Source organism: Elephantulus edwardii, unplaced genomic scaffold (genome assembly GCF_000299155.1).
Source record: "Elephantulus edwardii isolate Elephantulus edwardi_28Jun2011 unplaced genomic scaffold, EleEdw1.0 scaffold00230, whole genome shotgun sequence".
Taxonomy (NCBI): domain Eukaryota; kingdom Metazoa; phylum Chordata; class Mammalia; order Macroscelidea; family Macroscelididae; genus Elephantulus; species Elephantulus edwardii.
Window position 1 is genome coordinate 2921533 of NW_006399980.1, and position 20891 is coordinate 2942423.

The 20891-nt window shown below is 39.3% G+C and overlaps 1 protein-coding gene across 1 annotated transcript in view; it reads left to right on the top strand.

Moving 5' to 3' along the window:
* PARM1 (prostate androgen-regulated mucin-like protein 1) overlaps window positions 1-18701 on the top strand; it is a 125438-nt gene extending 106737 nt beyond the window's left edge. The window contains exon 4 of the mRNA XM_006898473.1: window positions 18617-18701. Coding sequence (XP_006898535.1) covers window positions 18617-18701 — 85 coding nt within the window. The remainder of the gene's footprint in view (window positions 1-18616) is intronic.
* The last annotated feature ends 2190 nt before the right edge of the window (window positions 18702-20891 follow it).

Genomic DNA, 20891 nt, shown 5'->3' on the forward strand with positions numbered 1-20891 from the left:
CAGGAGGGGAAGGCCCTTGATGAGATGGATTGATTGAGTGACTGAGCTAATGGGGGAAGGTGTGCCAGAAACAAAAAGATTGGCACAGAATAGAGCCAGGTTTAGGGCTGTTGTATGTAGGGTCACTGTGAGTCGCAGGCTACTCAATGGAACATAACAACAACAAGCAATAACCTAAAGCATAGCCACCTCTCCTCTCTTGGTAAACTTTTTTTGTTGTTACAGTGGTTAACAGCACTCAGTAGTGCTTCCAGACTAAGAGAGACTAGAAAGAAAGGCCTGGCACTCTTATTTTTCTAAATCAGAACTCCAAAGGTATACGGATTATAATGTTTTGATTGAGCTGTGCCTTAAGGAGCTGACTCCATGCCATCAAAAGAGAGCAGTTATCACAATCTATTATTTTTATTGTTAACCATTTTCACCACTAAGGTGTGAGTCCTGTGAAGACATGACCTTTATATATGAGTTTTTCTTTTTATCTTTATTGCATAGCACAGTGCTGGACACAAAGATAATGTGGTAAGTATGACAGTTTATATACATACAGTGTATACACATACACTCCTACCTTACCTTTTCTCCACATCTGTGTTTCTTCCTCAAAGAATGTGCATACACTCTATTGGTTAAGCCAAAGAAGAGGTTGTTTAAATATCAGAGTATATCCAAGGAACAAAAGAAACAGACCAGATTTTGAAGGAGAATTGAAATTAAAGGACCCATCTTACTTATATCTAGAAGGCTTTATAAGGGAGCTCTGGGGGCCTAGTGCCAAGAAGCGGCACTGCAATCCCAGAGGTATGCGGTTCAAATCCACCAGATGTTCTACTGGAGAAGGAGGGGCAATCTCCTCCTGTACCAGTCAGATCCAATTTGATCCTATACACACAAAAAACAGTAAAATAAAATAAAACTTTTTTTTAAAAAAAAGGCTTTATAAAAGCACTCATAACTTTCCTTCAGAGTTTATAAAATCTTTTCTATGTTAGTCTGTGTTTCCTTGAACACTAAACTCAGTTTTATAAATTTCATTTAGTGAGTGGTGCTCTGTTCCATTTGGCTTAATTACTAGTTTTTGTCACTGCAAATATACAGTCCTTTAATTAACAATTAAATTGGCTTTTATGAACCAGTTTGAGAACTTCATCCCTACTTTGTAGGGGAGTTTCTCAAGAAAACTGTATTCTCAGATCCAGAACAAAGGATTTACAGATAAAATTTGGGGTCGTTTCAAAGTCACAGATGGTGAGTTTTTGAAGGATCATATCACCAGAAAGAAAAACTTCCTCTTGAGTGTAGCATTGAGTACAAACGTGATTGTCAAAAGTAGGCGTTAAAGAAACCAAAAGAACTCTATTTTACTTCATTGAAGGTTTCAAGTTTACCGATTAAAACCAACCACTGACAGTAGGCAGATAGTTTAAGTGTTAAGAATTCAGACTCTAGGAACCAGGAGACCTCTGTTTGAATCTCAGCTTTGTTGTTATGTACCGTTGAGTTGCCTGTGACTCATAGTGACCCCTACATACAACAGATCTGAAATCTATCCTGTTCTGAGCCAATCTCACTGACTCAGACATGCCTACCCCGATTGCCCCAGTTACTGTATCATCTGGGGTCTTCCTCTCCTGCACTGTTCCTCCACCCTTCTGAACATCATGTGCTTCTCCAAGGACCTTTTCCTCCTGGCCACATACTTGAAGTATGTGAGATGGAGCTCCAAAATCCTAGCCTCCAAGGATCAACTTGGATTCACCATTTACAAGACAGACCTATTTGTTTCCTTGGTGATTTATTGTATGTTCAAAACTCTTTGTCCAGCACCACCACTCAAAGGCATCAATTCTTCTGTCATCCTTAGTCATTGTCCAGCTCTCTTATGTATAGCAAATAATTGTGAAGACCAGGGCCTGGATCAGGCACATGTTAGGCTCTAGACTGATCTTGTTATTTCTCAGTACTCTGGAGATGTCCCTGACTGCAGATTTTCCCAGTGCAATTCTTCTTTTGTTTTCCTGACAGCTCGTGCCAAGAAGATTGATTGTGGAGCCAAGCAAGCTGTAACTATTAATGACCTCAGTCTTTTCTCCATCTACCATGGTGCTGCATATTGGCCCAGTGGTGACAATCTTTGTTTTCTTGATGTTGAGCTTCAATCCATATTGAAGACTACAGTCCTTGACCTTCTTCTGCAGCACTGACTGGAAGACATCCATATTTATTCCCATTCCCCCCCCCAAAAAAAGGTGACCTGACAGAGTTTGGAAATTATCTAACAATATCACTGATAATCACACACAAACAAAATCCTGCTGAATATTATCCAAAAATGACTGGAAAAGCACATCAATAAAAGACTACCAGAAATAAAAAGCTGGGTTTAGAAGAGATCGTGGTCCTAGAGCCATCATCACCAATATCAGATAGATCTTGACGGAAAGCAAAGAGTACCAGAGGAATATCTCTCTGTGTTTCATTGACTGTGCAAAGGTATTTGACTGTATGGATCACAACATATTGTGGCTAATCTTGAGGAAAGTGAGAATAGTAGAATACTTGATTGTTCTCATGCAAAACGAGGATATGATATTCTCGGACCAGGAGGCAGTCATCAGAACAGAGCAAGGAAACACTGCATAGTTCAAAATCAGGAAATCAGGGATGTGACTTGTCTCTATACTTCTTCAATCTCTATGCAGAACTGATCATTCAGGAGGCTGGACTTTATGAGAAGAAATGTGGCGTCAGGATTGAAGGAAGACTCATCAACAACCTACATTATACAGATGACACAACCTTGCTTGCTGAATCTTAACTACACCACTGTAAAAGAGCAATATCCATAAGAGCAAGGAGTGGAGGATAGTGTGGCCAAGTCTGGCCCCAGTTAACTCTACAGAGGGCGACTGTCCCCAACAACAACACCCACAGTATAAAACTGATAATTCTGATGTCAAGCATAGCCTATCACAGTCCTGCACCTTCCTCTGCTAATTACTGAGTCTGAAATTTTTTGCCTATGACTCACAGACATTACTTTACTCACAGTAGTGAGTTGTAAGAACAGGTTTGAAGGTGGGAGAGACAAAGGATATCACACAGTGATAATCCTAGTTTAGTGAACAGCATTCTCAAGCCAGTTTAAAAGCAAGATACCAATCCTCAATTAGTTCAGATAGCTTCTCAATCAACAAGTGAAAATCTAGCATCAGTGTAGGAATACAAATGCAATAAGTTTGTCCAGCAAGCTTTGCTTCATAGTTACAAGAGAGCTCTTCCTTCAGTCATCCAGCAAAAGCAAAACCTTTAGCCTTGGCTTTGTCTCCAGGGCTTCGTCAGGCTATGCATTACTCTCTACATTCTCATTAGTTCTTTTTCTTATGTTGCTCTCACAGCTCTTGATGATATTGAAAATGTTGGTCAACTGCAAACCACATGTCAGCAGTTGAGGCAACCGAAAACTACATCCAGAGGCGACGGGGAAAATGGGCGAAGGCAATTGATAGAAAAGCCATTTTTTAGGATTCCTAATGCCACAACTACTCTGCAGCATATCATCTAGCTTTACTAACCTTCATTTGGCAGCACTGAGTAGAGAGTCACTCTGTCCAATCAAGGCTGACAATTGAAATCCATTAGCTGCTGAGTGAGAAAAATGATCATTCTCTTTCCATGCAGTTTACTCAACAGCAATGAATTGGGTTGAGTTCGTAGAATAGTGGACTGAGTGTTGGGCAGCTAACTAGAATATCAGCATTTCTAACTTGCCACATGATCCCAAGGAAGAGGTAAAGCAACCTTCTACTGCTAGGATTTATGGTCTCAGAAACAGAGTGGGCCCTCCCAGAGGGTCAGTAGGAGGTTAGAATTAACTCAGTGGTAATATGTAAGCCTCTTTTTCTCTCTCCTTTAATTTAAGAGTAATAATTTTAACTGCTTTGTTGCTTTGCTGGGAGGATTTATGGGTTCTCCCTCCCAAGTATATAGTGCTATAATCTGTGTAATGACCTGGAAGGGACCCAGGTAAACAATTTCTTGACAGGCACTTGAGCATTAGTCATGTGCAGGACTTAGCCACTCTGCTAAGTGCTGGGGCAATATTAATGATAAGATAGTCCTTCCAGCAGAGCAGCACAGAAACTACTAAGTTGGGAAAAGTTTATTTATCTGGTCATTAAAATTTTCCCTAATGAGTATTGATTGAAATTGTATAAAATTTTATTTTAAAAATTTATTCAAAAGTAGATTTCACCAGGCCTTCTCAACACCAGATAAATTTGCTAAAATAGCAAATTGAATTAATTATTTCTTCTATATAGTTTTCCCCAACTAAATATGAAAAGTCTGTCTTTGGAAAGTGATGATGAAAATGTGTGTATATTTATATGTATATATGTATATGGAGTTCTGGTAGTATAGTCTGTGGGAGAGTTGTGCTGCTAATTCACAGGTTGTGCCTCTGGTGATTTGAATCCATCAGCTGATAATGAGAAAAAAATGAGAAATATCTTCCTGTATGATTGACAGCCTCTAAAAATCCACTGGAGTATCATCTATGAGTCAGTTCAGACTTGATGGCACACAATAACAGTAGCTACGTATCCATATGTATCTTTAAAAAAACCACAACACATTGCCATCACATTGGAACCAAATCATAACTGGCCCTATAGCAATTTTGCAGAGGCTGTAAATCACACAAGAGGAGATTGACCAGTCTTTTTGCTGCAGAGCAGCTGGTAGATTCAAGCTTAATGCCTTTGAGTTAGCAGCACGACTTCTTAACCACTAGGCCACCAGAGCTCCCTAGATACAGAACATATACTCATATAACCTGATAGAACAGTGATTTAAGCATTTGGCTGCAGACTGCAAGTTTGAACCCACTAGTGATTCCTCAGCGTGCAGACATGACGATCTGCCCTCATAAAGGTTTATGATTTGTAAAAGCTGGTGGAAAAGGTCTGCTCTGTCACATTGGTGTCACTATGAATTGGAATTACACACAACAACAGCAACAGTATATGTACATACATGCGCACTCTATCACACATATTCTTTCTCTATCCATGGGTAAAGTGATCAGAATCTTCTTTTAAAAATCTCTAGGGAAAATGTCTTTATACAACATTTTTTTAATTGATAAATTTGATAAAGTAAGAAATATAGTAGCGGTAATGAATCTTCATTTTTTTCAGCTAAACCCCTTAAATATTATTTAGTCACATAAAAAGTCTCATTAATGATTAGTCAAGAATACATTTAACTTTGTTGACAAATGTATACAAGGTTTTGGCCAACTTTTTTTAAATAAAATTTATTTTAATTGTGATTTCAATGGAAGTTTACAGAAAAGTTAGATTGTCATTCATTCATTGTTGCACATTTAACCCCTTCTTCCCCACTTTCCCCTCTCTCTCGTTGCACAGTTACCTCCCCCACACCATAATACTCTTTGCACTGTACCTCTTATTGTGAGCCGTTGTTGTGTGTATAATGCCAAATCATATCTTCCTTTTACACAGTTCTTTCTTTTGTCTATTCTAATGCAGTGTTCATTATCTATTCACTCTAGTCCTGTTCTCCCAGCCCCCCTACTGGCACAGATTTGCAAGACAAAAGATCTGTTCTGTTTTGTTGTAGTTTTTTAACTTTAAAAAAAAAAAATTATATTGGTTTCCTTACAAAGTTCGTATATAATGTTTTTTTGTACTAGATCTTTCTACTTTTCTTTACCCACCCCTGTCTCCACCCATCAGATTGTGAGACCCTGTGATTAACATCATCATTCCCCTCCCCAACCTTAGATCCCCATACTCATCCTACAGTAATGGTCTTATACAGTATTTGTCCTTATGAGACTGAGTTAGTTCATTTAGCATAATGCTCTCCCAAGTTAGGTAGCGATTTACCAAATCATTGTTCCTGTATGCCAAATAGTATTCTATCCTGTGAATGTACCATAATTTCTCAATCCATTCCATTGCTGTTGGACATCTGGGCTATTTCCATGTTCTTGAGATGGTGAATAATGCTACTGTGAACATTGGTGTACAAGTTTCTGTTTGTGTTTCAGTTCTTATTTTCTCAGGGTATATTCCAAGCACTAGAATCATATGGAATTTCTATGTTTAGCTTTTTGAGGAACCACCAAAATGCTTTCCAAAGTGGTTGTACCATTTTACAATCCCACCAACAAGGTATAAGAGTTCCTTTCTCGCCACATCTCTGCGGTCTTAAGTTCACTTGGCTAGAGCAGTGAGTGACTGAAATCACAGACCTTGAGGGAAAGAACCATTAGCTTCTGGCCTGTGACTCCAGGCTGTCTCCAGCCTTGCTAACATGCTCACAAATGCAAAATGAGAACCTGCCTAAGAGAAAAACAGTGTGTATGCTCTACTAATGATGGCCAGTCACTTCACCTTTTCTTTCCAAAGATTTCAATTGGTAATCATTAAAAATTTATGTTTGCTTCAATTAAATCTGTCTACCTTTCCCCCACTACCTCCCCCTCCCTCATCTTATCAGCCATTTTGGGGTGTAGATCATAAAAGATAAGCCATCTTGAGTCCATCAGGGCCTTTCTCTGATACTGAGCCCTCATTTTAGCCAGCAGCATTTTGGTGTGGGGGAAACTGGGGCCTTTGCAGATAGATTCAGTGTTAACTCTCTTCCTTATTTTGTTATTCGTCAGCATTTGTAGGCAGATTATAATATTGCTGCTCTTCATTTTCTTCAGCTGCATCATTAAGCTACAAATGGCTCTCTTTAATGGTTGTTTTTTCAATATGGAATTAAATCATAAATATAAAATTAAACAATGTAAAAAAAGCCAAAATTCATTGCCATCAAGTCTAATGACAAACCAACTCATATTTGAGTCTCACATAAGAGGAGATAGGTCATCTTTCTCCTAAGAAGCAGCTGGTGGATTTGAACCATTTCCCTTTGGGTTGACAGCTCAACTTCTTACCCCCTAGGCTAGCAGTGTTCTCTAAGTAATATAATCACACAATATAACCTGGTGTTAAAAATATGTACTTTGCATCAAACACTTAGTCACTTTGTGCTCAGTTACTTCATTTAGAAAATGAGTACATCATCATAATACCTAATACACAAAAAATGTTTTCCATGAAATTATATCGTACATATAAAACACTCAGTGTCTGGCAGGAGGTGAGAATGTTGGAAAAGCTAACCATGATGCTATTATAGTTGTTATAATAGATATAAAGATGGCTACAATATGGTCTCCTCTGTGTGTGTGACCTTAACTGGGATAGAATGAAACATAGCCTTTTTCTGCATCTTATTCATGACTGTTGACATGCCCCTGCCAATTCATCTCACCTAGCTCCTCCCTTGCCCTTCCTGGCCCTCTCCTTTACCAAACATGACGTTATTCTCTAGCAATTATGGAACCAAAGCTTCAACAAAGGCAATGGTCTCTTATGATCATGATGTTTTCAACTAGCTCCTTTTCCTGAGCATGTAGCCAGGTCTTGCTTTCTAGCCTGCCTTATTCTGGAAGCTGTACTAAAACATGTCCACCATAGGTGACCCAACTATTAATTGAAATACTGATGGCTTAGCCTATAAGTGGTCATAAAGTGGTAGCAACCAAACGTGGCGCTGAATGGCTCTCTCCAGTCAGTAAGCATAAGGGCTTCCATGGAGAGTAGGGAGGAGGATAGCCCAGAGCTCATGTACCAGTTATGTATTAAGTGATGGGATTCCACACTTGACTTTTGGTCATGTCAGTCCTGCTGTTTTGGAAGGCCTGTAAAGCTGTGTCTGTATGTGTGTGTGTGTGTGTGTGTGTGTTCATAAACAGAAATGATCTCTCAGCAGCCTTAACTCCAGTTCTTGTTTGCAACTTTTAAAGCAAGCTAAGGCCCTGCTTCCCCCTTGAAGAGGCTGCCTCTAATTAGATATGATAGGGGAATGAGGAGAGTCATTTCAGCTTTGTTTGAATTGGCTCAGAACTGTTCAGCCACGAGATAATCCCCCTGAGCAGGAGACCATATCTGCCATCACCAGCGATGTGGATCCTGCTATAATTAGGTGTGCTGGTTACCCACACAGACAACACGTGCTGTTCCTTTCTCAAAAATAAATGTGTTCTTGATTTATAGACACAACAGAGCTTGGCTTTTAAAACTCTTGTCAGAAAGCACTTGCTTTTTGTATTGCCTTGTCTGATTACCTTTTATCCAGCTGCATTCCTTCTTTTGTTGTTAAATTTAAAGAATAAGCTCAGCGAGCTGAAAAAGCCAAGACTGAGAATATGGAGTCATGGGTTAACATTTTCAGATGAGCTTTTGGAGTTCTACAAGCCTCCTTTCGTGCTTACTCTGATGTTCTTTTTCCCACATGAAGAATCAGCAGAAAGCTTGTGTGTCTAGGACTTATCACCAGAGATTCTGACTCTGTAGGTTAAGGTAGGGTCATTGCACCTGCATTTCTAACCAACCTTCAGGCAGTGCTGATCTTAGGACCACACTGGGAGTGATGCTGCTCTAGAACTCAACACCTAACACTCCAGACGTACACTTAGCTTTGGAGTTGCCTAGATATCTGGTCCTCCTGTTCATCCCTTTGTGACTTTGAATGGGTTGGTCCTACTGCAATGTCTGTTTAGTTAATTCCTTTTTATCTAACTAATTCCAAGTTTCCCAGCTCAGAAGAGGCCTCCCTGGGGAGCCTTCTCCCACCCTCCCCACCCTCTCTGTGCTGGATTCTTGTTTTTTGCATAATTCATTGTATCACTCACGTCCTTGTACTAGAGTCATTGCATTCTTGGCCAGTCTCATCCACTAGAAGAATATAAAGTCCCTGATATATAATAGTTAATTTATAAACATTTTTTGGTAGAGTGAGTGATTCTGTGTGGTTAAGTTGTGAAGAAAACATTGTAGGAATATGTTAAACTACCCAGACTTTGACAAGTTGCTTGACACCCAACTTGTTACAAAAAGACACACCTTCTGAATGTGTAGACCTTTTGTATGATGAGTGTTTGCCAGTAATATAATACTGTCAATAAAAACCAAAAGGAAACATCTTATCTCAACCCTTCAATGTAAAAGTAATTATTTAAAGATAAGTTTGAAAATATCTATTTTAAAAATAAGCTACTTGGCAGATAAATAGGTAAGTTCTCCAGTCAAATTAAAAAACTCAAACCCATTGCTTTGGAATTACAACTTGTTCATAGCTGACCCTCCAGCAGGTTCCCAAGAGGCTGTAAATCACACAGGAGATTTTTTATCTTTCTTTCCAAAAAACTGCTGGTGGATTCACTCCACCCAAGAGGTGCAAGTGGCCTTCAGACACAACTCTTTATAGATTAAGCCACAAGAGTTCAAAAGTTGACAGTTTAAAACTACACATCTCATAAGAAAGGCCCTATAGTCTTCTGAAAGATCACAGTCGTGAAAAACTGCTGGAGCAGAGTTCCACTCAGCGCACTTCAGATCGCCGTGAGTTACAGTCAGCTTGGTGGCAACTGGTTTTAGTGGTTTGTTCTTAAGAGAAGCTCGGGCTAGAGAAATGATATTTTGAAATATGAGTGTTTTGGAATACTTTCATTTTTGGGATTTGGATAGAAAGAAGGCTGAACTGCTAGGACTCCTGAACTTGCTCTGCAACCAATTCATTATGGCACCTGTAGGCAAATAAATTTACCCCTGTGGGTCGCAGTGTTCTTAGTTTCAAAATTGTGCTTCACAGTATTAACTGCTTAGTTTCAACAAAGAACAGCCCCGTGGTTATATGGGTTGTTAATATAGGAGAAGCCGGATGAAGGATGCATGAGAAATCATCTTTGCAACTTTTCTGAAAATCAGAATTATTCCAGCACATGCAGTCTATTTTTTAAAAAGTCATAGTTCAGTAGCTGTCACACATATTTGCTGTTTACTCCTGCACCAGGACTCTTGCACTGACTTTTCCCTCTGTCAGTGGATGTTTAGGCATCCACTTAAGTCAGACCTCATCTGCTTTAGATCTCTTAATGGTATCTTCCCTGACCATCCTATTTAGAGTTTTAATCCCTGCCTTAGGGATGGAACTACTTATTCCTCTCCTGGCTTAATTTTTTTCAGTCTATTTATTATTATTCATCATAATATTGCTTGTAACCTATGTTTTGTGTCTGTGCTCATAAGAAACATAGGTTCTCTATAGACAAAGATGTTTGTTTAATCCACAAGTCCTAAAAATAGTGCATAATAGTAGATGGTAAATTTTCACTAAATACTGGAGAGGGTGAAACCAGAATGCTCCTTGGAGGCAAGGATTCTGAAGCATCATCTGATATGCTTTGAACATGTTGCAAGGAGGGACAAGTCCTCGGAAAGGGACATCATGTTTGGGAGGGTGGAGGGACAGTGTAGGAGAGGAAGACCCTTGATGAGATGGATCAATTCAGTGATTGGGGTAGCGGAAGTGGGTGTGTTGGAAACAGTGAGGTTGGCACAGAATACTGCAGAGTTTAGGGCTCTTGTACATAGGATCACTATGAGACGGCACATTAACACCAACAACAGTGGAAAGAAAGGAGCTAACCGGGAAAAGACATTCTCATTCATTCTCATTGACATGTAGTCAATTCTAATGCGTATCGGAGGCTGTACATGAAAGTGGGGGAAGTGATCCCTCTTTTTCCCACAGAAACAAACACATGGATTCAAACCACCAGAGACAAGCAGTTTTGGGGATTACCAGCACAATTTGCTATGGATTACATGACCAGAAGCCATTAGATGGGTTGGGGGGAAGAGACAATGACAGCTGCACCATCCTAGTTTTGTCCACGGCTTCACTAGGGAGCTCTGGTGGCATAACCCTTAGCTAACTATACTACTAATGGAAAGGTAAAGCCACTCTGGCAGTTCAAATCGCCAGCCATTCTGTGGTAGAAAGATAAACCAGTTTCTCCCTTGTGATTTTTTTTTTTTTTAGAAAATCTGTTCTTTATTTGGTATTAATAGGTTTGAACATATTCTTTTTTTTAAAACTGGAATTTTTTTATTATTATTATTAATGAACGTTTACAGAGACTTAGGGTTTCCAGTCATTCATTATTGCACTTTTCTCCCTGCCCACCCCCAAGGAGGATCCCTTGTGGTTTTTAACGTCAAAAATATCTACTGGTGGGTCAACTGTGATTTGATTTTGACACAGCAGCAATTAGAGTTTATGAGAGGGTTTAATTGCTGCTAGTGTTCTAAGTATGGTATCAAGAGGCTAACCATCAGGCCAGTGGGTCAAATCCCCTAGCCGCTTAGCCAGAGAAAGATGAAGAGTCTCCTTCCATGAAGATGGACGGTCACAGAAGCCCAGCAGAGGGTCTCTGAGACTTAACCAACTTGAGAGCAGGAATAAGATACAGATTCATTTGCATTTTATCAGCACTGTTGTTGTTTTTATGTGCCTTCAAGTTGCCAGCAACTCTGTGCACAGTAGTTCTGAACCCTGTCCTATCCTGAGCTGATCTCACTGTCTCCAACACACCTACTCCCATTGCTTCAGATACTGTGTCAATCCATCTCCTGCAGGGTCTTTCTCTTCTTCGCTGTCTCTCCACCCTTGTAAGCATGATGTCCCTCTACAAGGATAAGTCGCTCCTGACCACATGCCCAAAGTATGTGTCAGCTGGAGCTTCACAGTCCTTGCCTCCAAGGAGAAACTTGGTTTCACCCTCTCTAGGACATACCTGTTTGTTTCTTGTCAGCCCATGGTATGGTCAGTACTCTTCTCTAGCACCATAATTCAAAGGCATCGATTCATCTTCTGTCCTCTTTAGTCATTGTCCAGCTCTCTGATGTGTAACAAGTAATTGTGAAGGCCATGGCCTATATCAGGTGCATTTTAGTCTCTAGACTGACATTGTCGCTCTTTAGCACTCTGGAAGTTGGGCCTACTCATTTCTATATCCTTTCTTGTTAGACTTTGATAAGTACTAATGATTGAACAGGAGCTCAGGTGGCCTAGTGGTAAGAAGCTGTGCTTCAATCCTCAGGGTGCATGAAACCCACTGGAGCGTCAGCTGTGAGCTGGCTCCAACTACATGGCACACAATGACGATTAAGTGGCAAGACTAGCTTAACAAAGAGAAGATGACTTTGGGAAGAGTTGTGTACCGTCAAGTCAGAACTGACCCATTGCTGACCCTCCAGTGAGTTTTTAGAGACAGTAAATAGCATGAGAGAAGATTGCTCAACCTTCTCTCAAGGAGCAGCTAGTGGATTTGAACCGTGTGCCTTCAAGATTGCCGCTTAGATTCTTATCACTAGGCCAACAGAGCATAAACAAAAATGGAGATTGAGAATTAGATTGATGCTTGTAAAGAAAATGTTTTCTTAAACTTACCTAGTTTTAACACAAATGAAATACTGCACTCATTTTCAAAAGCAATTAACTATTGATGCCTCCACTTTCTTAAAATAGAGACCATTTTGCAATAGAGAGAAAGCCTCAAACCACAAATGTCACCACCATAGTTGCCAATTGTCACCAGCAAGGCATCACCGATTGTGGGTGGGGTTAGGGAGTGTTGCTTTCTCTTAGAGCAAAGCTGCCAGGGACTGAGAGCAGTGAGGCAAGGACTTAAAATAACTCCTTCCCAATTTTGTCCTTTCAGGCTCTTTTAGCAAAATTGTGCAATCCAGTATGATAACACTGACAGTGTTTTCTGTTAGCATAACCTCTGAGTACTGTACTAAAAGCTTTAAAGGCAAGGCATCACATGGGGAAAATTGAACCATAGCTGTCTTTTCCAGTCATTTCTTTAAAGTAAAAATGAGAGTATTGAATCTTTGCATCTTTGAATTTTTTTTTTATTTTTTCTGTCATCATATTTCACAATGTTTTACCACAGACCATTTTAATCTCTGCTAGTATTGACCAAACAATCCCTATATTTGGCTTTTTATATGCCTCTCAATATAAGAACTTATCAAATATTTACAAGATAGCCATTACATCAAGAGATCATATTAGGTATTCCTACTGTTAGAAGGTAAATAAAATTTAGTCAGCCCACAAGAAGTTCACCATTTCAAAGCAAAGGGAGGAAGGAAAGGCAAAAAACCAAAGCAGAGGGAAGCACAGGAAATCGAAAACATAGCTCTCATTGTTGGTGAGGTACAAGTTTTTATTAATACACCGAGTAATTAACAAAATTGCTTTGGCCTGACAGTGATGTCACTACTAGTCTTCTCTTCAAACTGGAGTTTAGATGAAGCAGTGTTGCATCATAGAGGAAGAATTGTGGATTTAAAGCTAGTGACCTTGGTTTTCGTGCCACTTCATTATTAAGTAAGATAGCCAGGGTCGTCTTGAGTTCTTTACATCTTGCTTTTTTAATCTTCAGAGTGAGCAGTTGATCCTGAAGGCCCACCAGCACTGGTAGTTCATGTTGCAAAAGCAACTAAGTAAATTCTAAGGGAGCTTTTAGCCTCCATAGATTTCACTCTGAAAGCCCCCTTGCTAATTCCAAAATGTACTTTAAGAAATTCCAACCTTCTAGGTAAATAGGTAATTTAAAGTGGTCACTAATTAGTTCATTATTTCCCCCTCATCGCCAGAAAACCAAAGATGCTTACTCATTGCTTTTATAATTGTTGCTGTTGTATACCATTGAGTCAGAACCATCTCACAACTAACCCTTAAAGACAGGAGGTGATTGCTTATTTTTCTCCTATGGAGCAGCTGGTGGATTTGAACCGCTTGCCTGTAAATTGGCAGAGTAACTCCTAACAAATAAATCACTAGAGTTCTGTCCTTCAACTAGAGTGCAGCATTTAACCAAACCTGGCTTGCATCCCAAGACACCCCATTTATCTTGCTCAGTATTAAAAGGGAGCTCTCGTAGTTGACTGGTAAGGAGTTGCACTGCCAAACCAAAGGCAGGTGCTTTGAATTCATCAGGTATTTTGTGAGAGAAGGATGGGCAGTCTCCTGTCTGGCAATTTGCGGTCGCTGAAAACTGGCTGGAGCATCAGCTGTGAGTCAGTCCTGATTCAACAGTACTTAACAATGCCAGCAGTATCGAAACAAGCGCTACAGGTTAAGAACCTACAGGTTCTCAATTTTTACTTATCCATATCTTGTTTCTTTTTCCTCATTTATAAGCATTTTGTTAACTCACTGGTCTTTCAAATCATGCAAAGTGAAGGAAAACTGAAATTAGAGAGCAACCTAATCTTTTATATTAATTACTACTGTTTGTGCAGTGCCTCTTACAATGTAACTAATTCAGGTTCAACACTAACCAAATCATCTTGCCTAAGGTAACCTTGGGTAGTAAAAACCTAACTGCCTGAAGATTTTACTTCCTTATACCAATGTAAAACTATTTTCTAAAATTTCAAATAACAAGTGTATACGAAAGCACTTTTTAAACTATGTGCATGGTCTCGTTTCAGGAACCCATGGCCTTTTTTCATTGTTTTTTGCCTTGCCATGTACTTGCCTGTGTTTAACTATAATAAAAATTAAAAAGTAATTTTAGCCAACATTTAGTTTATATTTATTATGTACCAGACCTTTTCTGTATATTATCTTAATCTTCTCAACAACATAACTGAAAAGTTTCTCAATTTTATAGATGAAGAAACAGAAGGTTAAGAGAACAGATTAAAGGATATACATCTATTAACCAAACCGACATTTTATGTAATAAAATTATGTGATAGCTGTATAAATATTGGCAGAATTAATAATATACCAAGCAGAGGTGAAGTATGGATGTCTTACCATTACATGAATACTTTTACAGGGTAAGCATTTGCCAGCCAACAGCTTAAATCATGCAGAAATTTCAGTTGAGCTTCAGAATTATAACTCCTAGCATTTTACTTGTTTATTCTTTTTTTTTTTTTTTTACTTTATTCTGTAGCTCCAATTCCTTAACGATCTTGGCAGAATATTTTCTTGAAATTGGAAGTTTTATATTTGTAGCAGTGATAGATGCTCAAGACCCACATTTACATGTCCTTAGATGGTCTGTTAACCAAGCAGCTTTTCCCTTATTCCTATAGATCCAAAGATCAATAATGTGTCTGAGTTGCTATGTGTAATCCTTTTCCTGCCCGAACCCCCAAAAACGAATGTGGAGCTTTGAGGAAAGGGCAAAGCATGTTGTGGAACATCCTCAAGGCTCCAGATATATAGACTGGGTCAGCTGAGTCACCTTCAAGACAACATTCTGAAAGCTAAGAGCTTGAGACAGCACAATAAGGGACCACTTCTTTGTAGCAAGCCATCTCTTTATATACCTTGCAAACATAAATATGCTCCAGAAGAGCAGCAGCAATTATTCTCGCAACAGATAAAAGCAGAGCTAAACATTTCTGGTGCTTTTCCAATTGTATTTTCATTTGGTTTAACTTTAATATCTAGTTGAGGAAAAAAATAAGTGCAGAATGTTTCTGTACTATAGATAGCAGATATGATATACGGTGACAAGGTGTAGTAATAATTTACACGCTGGCATGAACCTCAGAGGCACCAGATGCTCATTTTCTGGTGTTTTCCCAGTCCTGTCATTAGATTTAGTCTTACAATGACCATCTCTCTCTCCAGGAAGCTCTCTTCTTGTGTACAGAATGGATACATTTTTTTTAGCCACTGTTTCATCCTCAAATATTTTTTTGAACGCTATCCACCAGACATTCCTCTGCTATACTTTGGGCAGATACTTTTCTGTTATACTTTGGGTGTATTGTCAAGAGTTACCCATCGTTAGAAAAGACATTATGCTGGGTAAAGTAGAGTCAGTGAAATAGAGGAAGAATCCACAACAATGGACTCAACATGATGGAGACATACAGATGGAACAGGATAGAGCAAGGTTCTGATCTGTTGTTCTTAGAGTTGCTGTGAGTCTTGTTGACTTGACGACACAAAAACTCTTCTAGTCACTGAAGAAATAGCCAACGACAAAATAGAAGAGGCAAAAAGCTTTCTTGATATGACCCTGCTATTCCACTAGTTGGAATATACCCTGAGAAAATGAGAACTGACGCACAAACAGATTTGCACACCAGTGTTCATAACAGCATTATTCACCATCGCAAGAACATGGAAATAGCCCAAATGTCCAACCACAAACGAATGGATTGCAAAATTATGGTACATTCACACAATGGAATACTATGCAGTATGGAAGAACAATGATTTTGTAAATTATTACCTAACTTGGGGGGGGACTGGAGAGCATTATGCTGAGTGAACTAACTCAGTCACACAAGGATAAATATTGTATAAAACCATTATTGTAGTATAAGGATCCAAGAAGAATGGGAGAGGTTGGAAGCAGAGGGATGAGGATGTGCAGGGGAAGCAGTGGATTAATCATGGGGTTGTACAATTTGATGGAGGGGAGTGAGGGAAATTGAAAGAATTTGTTCTTGAAAACTATGTACTCAAATTTTGTAAACAAACTAGTATAAAATTTTAAAAAAGCTTTCTTGGAGCTTATAGTCTAATTAGAGGAAGAAAGCAGTATCCAAATTAATAAGTAAATTATGTAGTATGTTGTGTCAGCAGTGATCCAAAGAAATCAGGAAGTACTCAGAGCTGGGGTTGCAAATGTAAATAGAATTGCTAAAGAAGGCATCAATGAGAAGGTGACTGAGTAAATTCTTGAAAGAGATGAGGGAGTGAACTATGGAGAGATATAGATTAGATGATATAGATATAGATGATATAGCTATAGATATAGAGTTAGAGATAGATATAGATATCTCATGCAAATATTACATAAAGTATATATCTAAATATATATTCTAGATATAACAAAAATATATGTATATAACAAAAATATTTTTATTGATCTATTTCTATATAAAGATCGTTTCAGAGAGGAAGCAGTAAGGGCATAGACCTAAAAGCAGGAGAACTAACAAGAGCTGGTTCTTACTGCTGTCTGTTGCTGGTCTTGGGTTCTGCTGAGTCTGTAGGACTCTGCATACTGTTGCAAGACTGGCTTTTACTCAGTATAAGATGAGGAGCAAATTAAAGGTTATGAATGGAAGTGTGATAATTATCTGGTTTCAGTTTCTTCTAGAAATAATATTTACTGTAAGAAAGGTTCCTAGAACGAGTCACCAAAGCCTATTAAATCTGTATTATCACTGAACCATAGTGTTAAGTCAGACTCTTAGAATAGGCTCTCAGACCTAGCTTTCAGTCCCAGCTGCAGAAATTTGAGTGGATTGACTTTGGAGAAACCAGTTGATATCCCTGAGCTGCACTTTCCTCGTCTGGAGAATAAGAATAAGCAATATGTGCCCTCGAGTTTTAAAGTAAGGAGCAAGAGAAAACTGAGTATCAAAGCATTCTAGAGATTGTAATAGATCTATGCCAGGGATCTGTGGCGGCATGGTCCATTAGGAGCAGAATGGCTAACACCAAAGGAGGTGGTTTTGTGGTGGTTCAAATCCACTAGTGGCACTGTGAGAAAAAGAGCAATAATTTCTTCCCATGCAAATCAATTTACAGCTTCCCAAATTTATTCATTCTTAGCATCCCTTAGATTATAAGGCAGAATTCATTATTCTCTTTTCTAGCCCTCCTTTTACTTTTTTTTTAAGAGATGCCCTTTGATTTATCATGTAAATATAATTCCTGTTATTGAGTATTTCCTTGTGATCTTTTTTTTGGAGGGTATTGTTTCTTATTTATTTGTTGTTTTTAAAAGTTTGAGTGACAGTTTATAAATCATGTATACAGTAACCAATAAGGCAGCCTCCATCCCTTCTTCTTAAATAAGGAGTCTGTGGCACAAGCTGTAGGAAGTTGCACTGCAAACCCAGAGGCCCTGTGATAACCTCTCCTGCTAAATGAAGCTTTCCTGCAATGAAAGGGAGCTCTGTTGGCCTGTTGTTGTTATTAGTTGCTATCAAGTTGAGTACAACTCATAGCAACCCTATAAACAGCCTTTCTGAAATATGTCCTATCCTGTGCCATCCTAATCATCTTTGAGACCCAAGAGCCCATTGCTGAAGTTGCAATGTCAATCCACCTCATTGGGGGTCTTCCGTTCCTTCTCTGACCCTTCCTCTTTCCAAGCATGATGTCCCGTCCCAAGAAATTGAGTGGTAACCCAAAGGCATGCAACTCAAATCTGCCGGCTGCTTTTCAGGAGAAAGATGGACAGTATCCTCCCATGCAAAGTAGAGTCTCTGAAAGGTGCTTGGAGGGGCAACTGTGAGTTGATTCCAACTCATTGACAATAGATTTGCGTTTTGGTTTGGTGTTTTTTTTTTGAGTCATATTAAATAGTCATGGGTAGAGTACCTTCTTCTTTCTCCAGCAAGGGAGATTAAGGAGAGTGACAAGTACTTCCCAGTTTGATATCAGCGAAGCCACCAAATGAGCTGCCAGTTAATGGTCATAGCCTCAGAGTACTTGTAGACTGGGGCCTCCTTACCTACATTTCTTTTGGTTTCCAAAGGATCGTTATTTACTGGATCATCATGCCCTCACCCCTCAAGAGACTCCCAAAAGCCTCTCTATTTCATGCTGTAAACTCACTGATCTGTCTTCTAAAGGACAACATTTCTAAGATAACCACAAGCCTCTTCTCTCTCCCCTCCAGGCATTCCTCCTATGGACGGCTTTTGGATGACCATGACTATGGATCCTGGGGAAACTACAACAACCCTCTTTATGATGACTCCTAACAAAGGACCATGGACTGGGATGAGGAATAACTGTCCTTTATTTATAAGTGCTTCTCCAGTAGAATTAATACAAGTACCTGATGCGCATTGAACGACAATGACAATCTTAAATTCTGTTTTGTTAGTCTGGTTTGGTTTTCCCCCCCACCCTGCCCTTTCCTCTGGCTACTGTAACTCCCTCTTTTCTGATACAAAAAGAACCTGGACTTAAATAGGAACCAAGGATGGTTTGTATTTGAAGTGGGTCAGCCCTGACCACCATGTTGGAGACATCTGGACCACATGGAAAGGAACTAACAAAGAAAGACTGCGTTAATTTTGTTGGGGATTACTTTGAGGGGAGTTCTGGGGTTTGTGTTTGTTTATTGTTTGGGGTTTTTTTTCTTTTTTTCACAGTAATTCTTAATCTTTCGTTAAATACCAATGAGAAAAGGAAATGAGGGCCAGGAGGAGTTTACTCAGCATGGGAGGAACACAGGAGTTTCTCCAATTCCTTTTTGATCTGTTTATCTGGTTTTGTCTGACTGGATGCCTGTTCAGCTGGACAAGCTGCCTGCCAGCTTCTTAGCTACCTAATGAATGGAAATGGAAAGTGCTCTGGGGGAGGCCAGAGGACCGAGGGGCAGAGAGAGGAGCAGGATGCTGTCAGATCTCAGCAAGCTGCCTTTTCCTGTGCTCCTCTCCAGCCTCTCAGCTAAGGGTGCCAGTTCCCCTCAACTTCAGCTGCAGTCCCAGCCAACAGATTTCAGCAGAGCTGTAATTCCAAAGGATCTTGTTAAAGATGAGCTTAGGCATAGAAGGAAAGGGAGAGGGATGAGGGCGTGAGGAATAGAGGAGGGTAGGAGAGAAAGAGGGAGTAACATGCTTTGAGGGTCTTAATTAGGGACAAGAGAACAAGCTCTCAGTAACTGTCAGAGACATCACTTCAGAAACCCATAGAACTAGACCGTTCACTTTAGACTTAAAGTATCTGGTTCACCGTCTGTTGGATAATGGCTATAAACAGGGTTGTGTTTTTGGTTTTTGGCTTGTGGGGTTTTTTTCGTTTTGTTTTTTAAGAAAAGGCACTAATGTATTATCATTTGTCATTGAGGCATTTCCAAAGAAACCAAAACCATGGTTAAACCATTTATTCTTCTTGTATCTCTAACATATGCATTCTTCTCTTTAATACATTAATACCTTAGGTATGTAGTCCCAAATCCTATGTAACAAATACTGTAACAGAACTAATCATCCTTATTTATTTGTTGAAGTGATTTGGCCCCCAGGGTACATTTGACAATGTCTAGTGACATTTTGTACTGGGTATAGCAGCCAAGGATGCTGCTGTGCATCCGACAGTGTGTGGGACTGCTAGTCACAGCAAAGAATTGTGAGTAGTGCCAACTTTGATAAGCCCTCATTTGTTGTATTTCCTTGTGATTTACTGGCTCCAAAAACCCACTGGAGAGTCAGCTGAGTCAGTTTTGACTCCAGAGCAGTGCATTTTTGTGATGGAACACGACACTGATTGGTAATACTGTTTTGATTTTTTTTATAATGAAAGTGTATGATTGATAATTTTTTTTAATATTGAAAGTGTTGCATTTGTTGGTATGGATTATTTTGGTGTGCATGGTTGCCCTTTTTTGGTTTTTTTGTGCTTGCTTAGGTAACTGTTTCACAGCTACTATCTACCATTCTGCCTTGCTACAATACGTGATATTAGCAAACGGTATCTTTATTTTCTGATTTCACAGAGTAGAAAACATACATCAGGTCCTTATTAAAAATGTACTATATTGTCCTTTAATGTCACAAAGGACTTGAAAGTGAGTCTGCTTTTATTTCTAACCTTGGACTTGCTCTGTGACTGTTTAATTTACAGAAACTTGACCCTCAGCTCTTCCTGTCACTCACTTTGCTCCAGAAAATCCTGACATGAAAGCCACCTTTGCAGTACTTTTCTAAATTTCTCTGCTGTCAAAGACACTGAGAGGTATGCTCCTTTCCACACCTGCCCTCCTAACACTGTGGGTGATCTCGAAATTCCTTGGGTGCCAAAGAGAAAGAGTAAACCACAGAGGTATTTTGTAGTAGCAGTGAGTAATGAGGAGTGACCTTCCAAAAAATATATCTTTATTTAAGAAAAACATGAATCTTCTCAGAAAAAAAAAGTTCGATAATGGCCAAAGAAAGTTTAGTAAT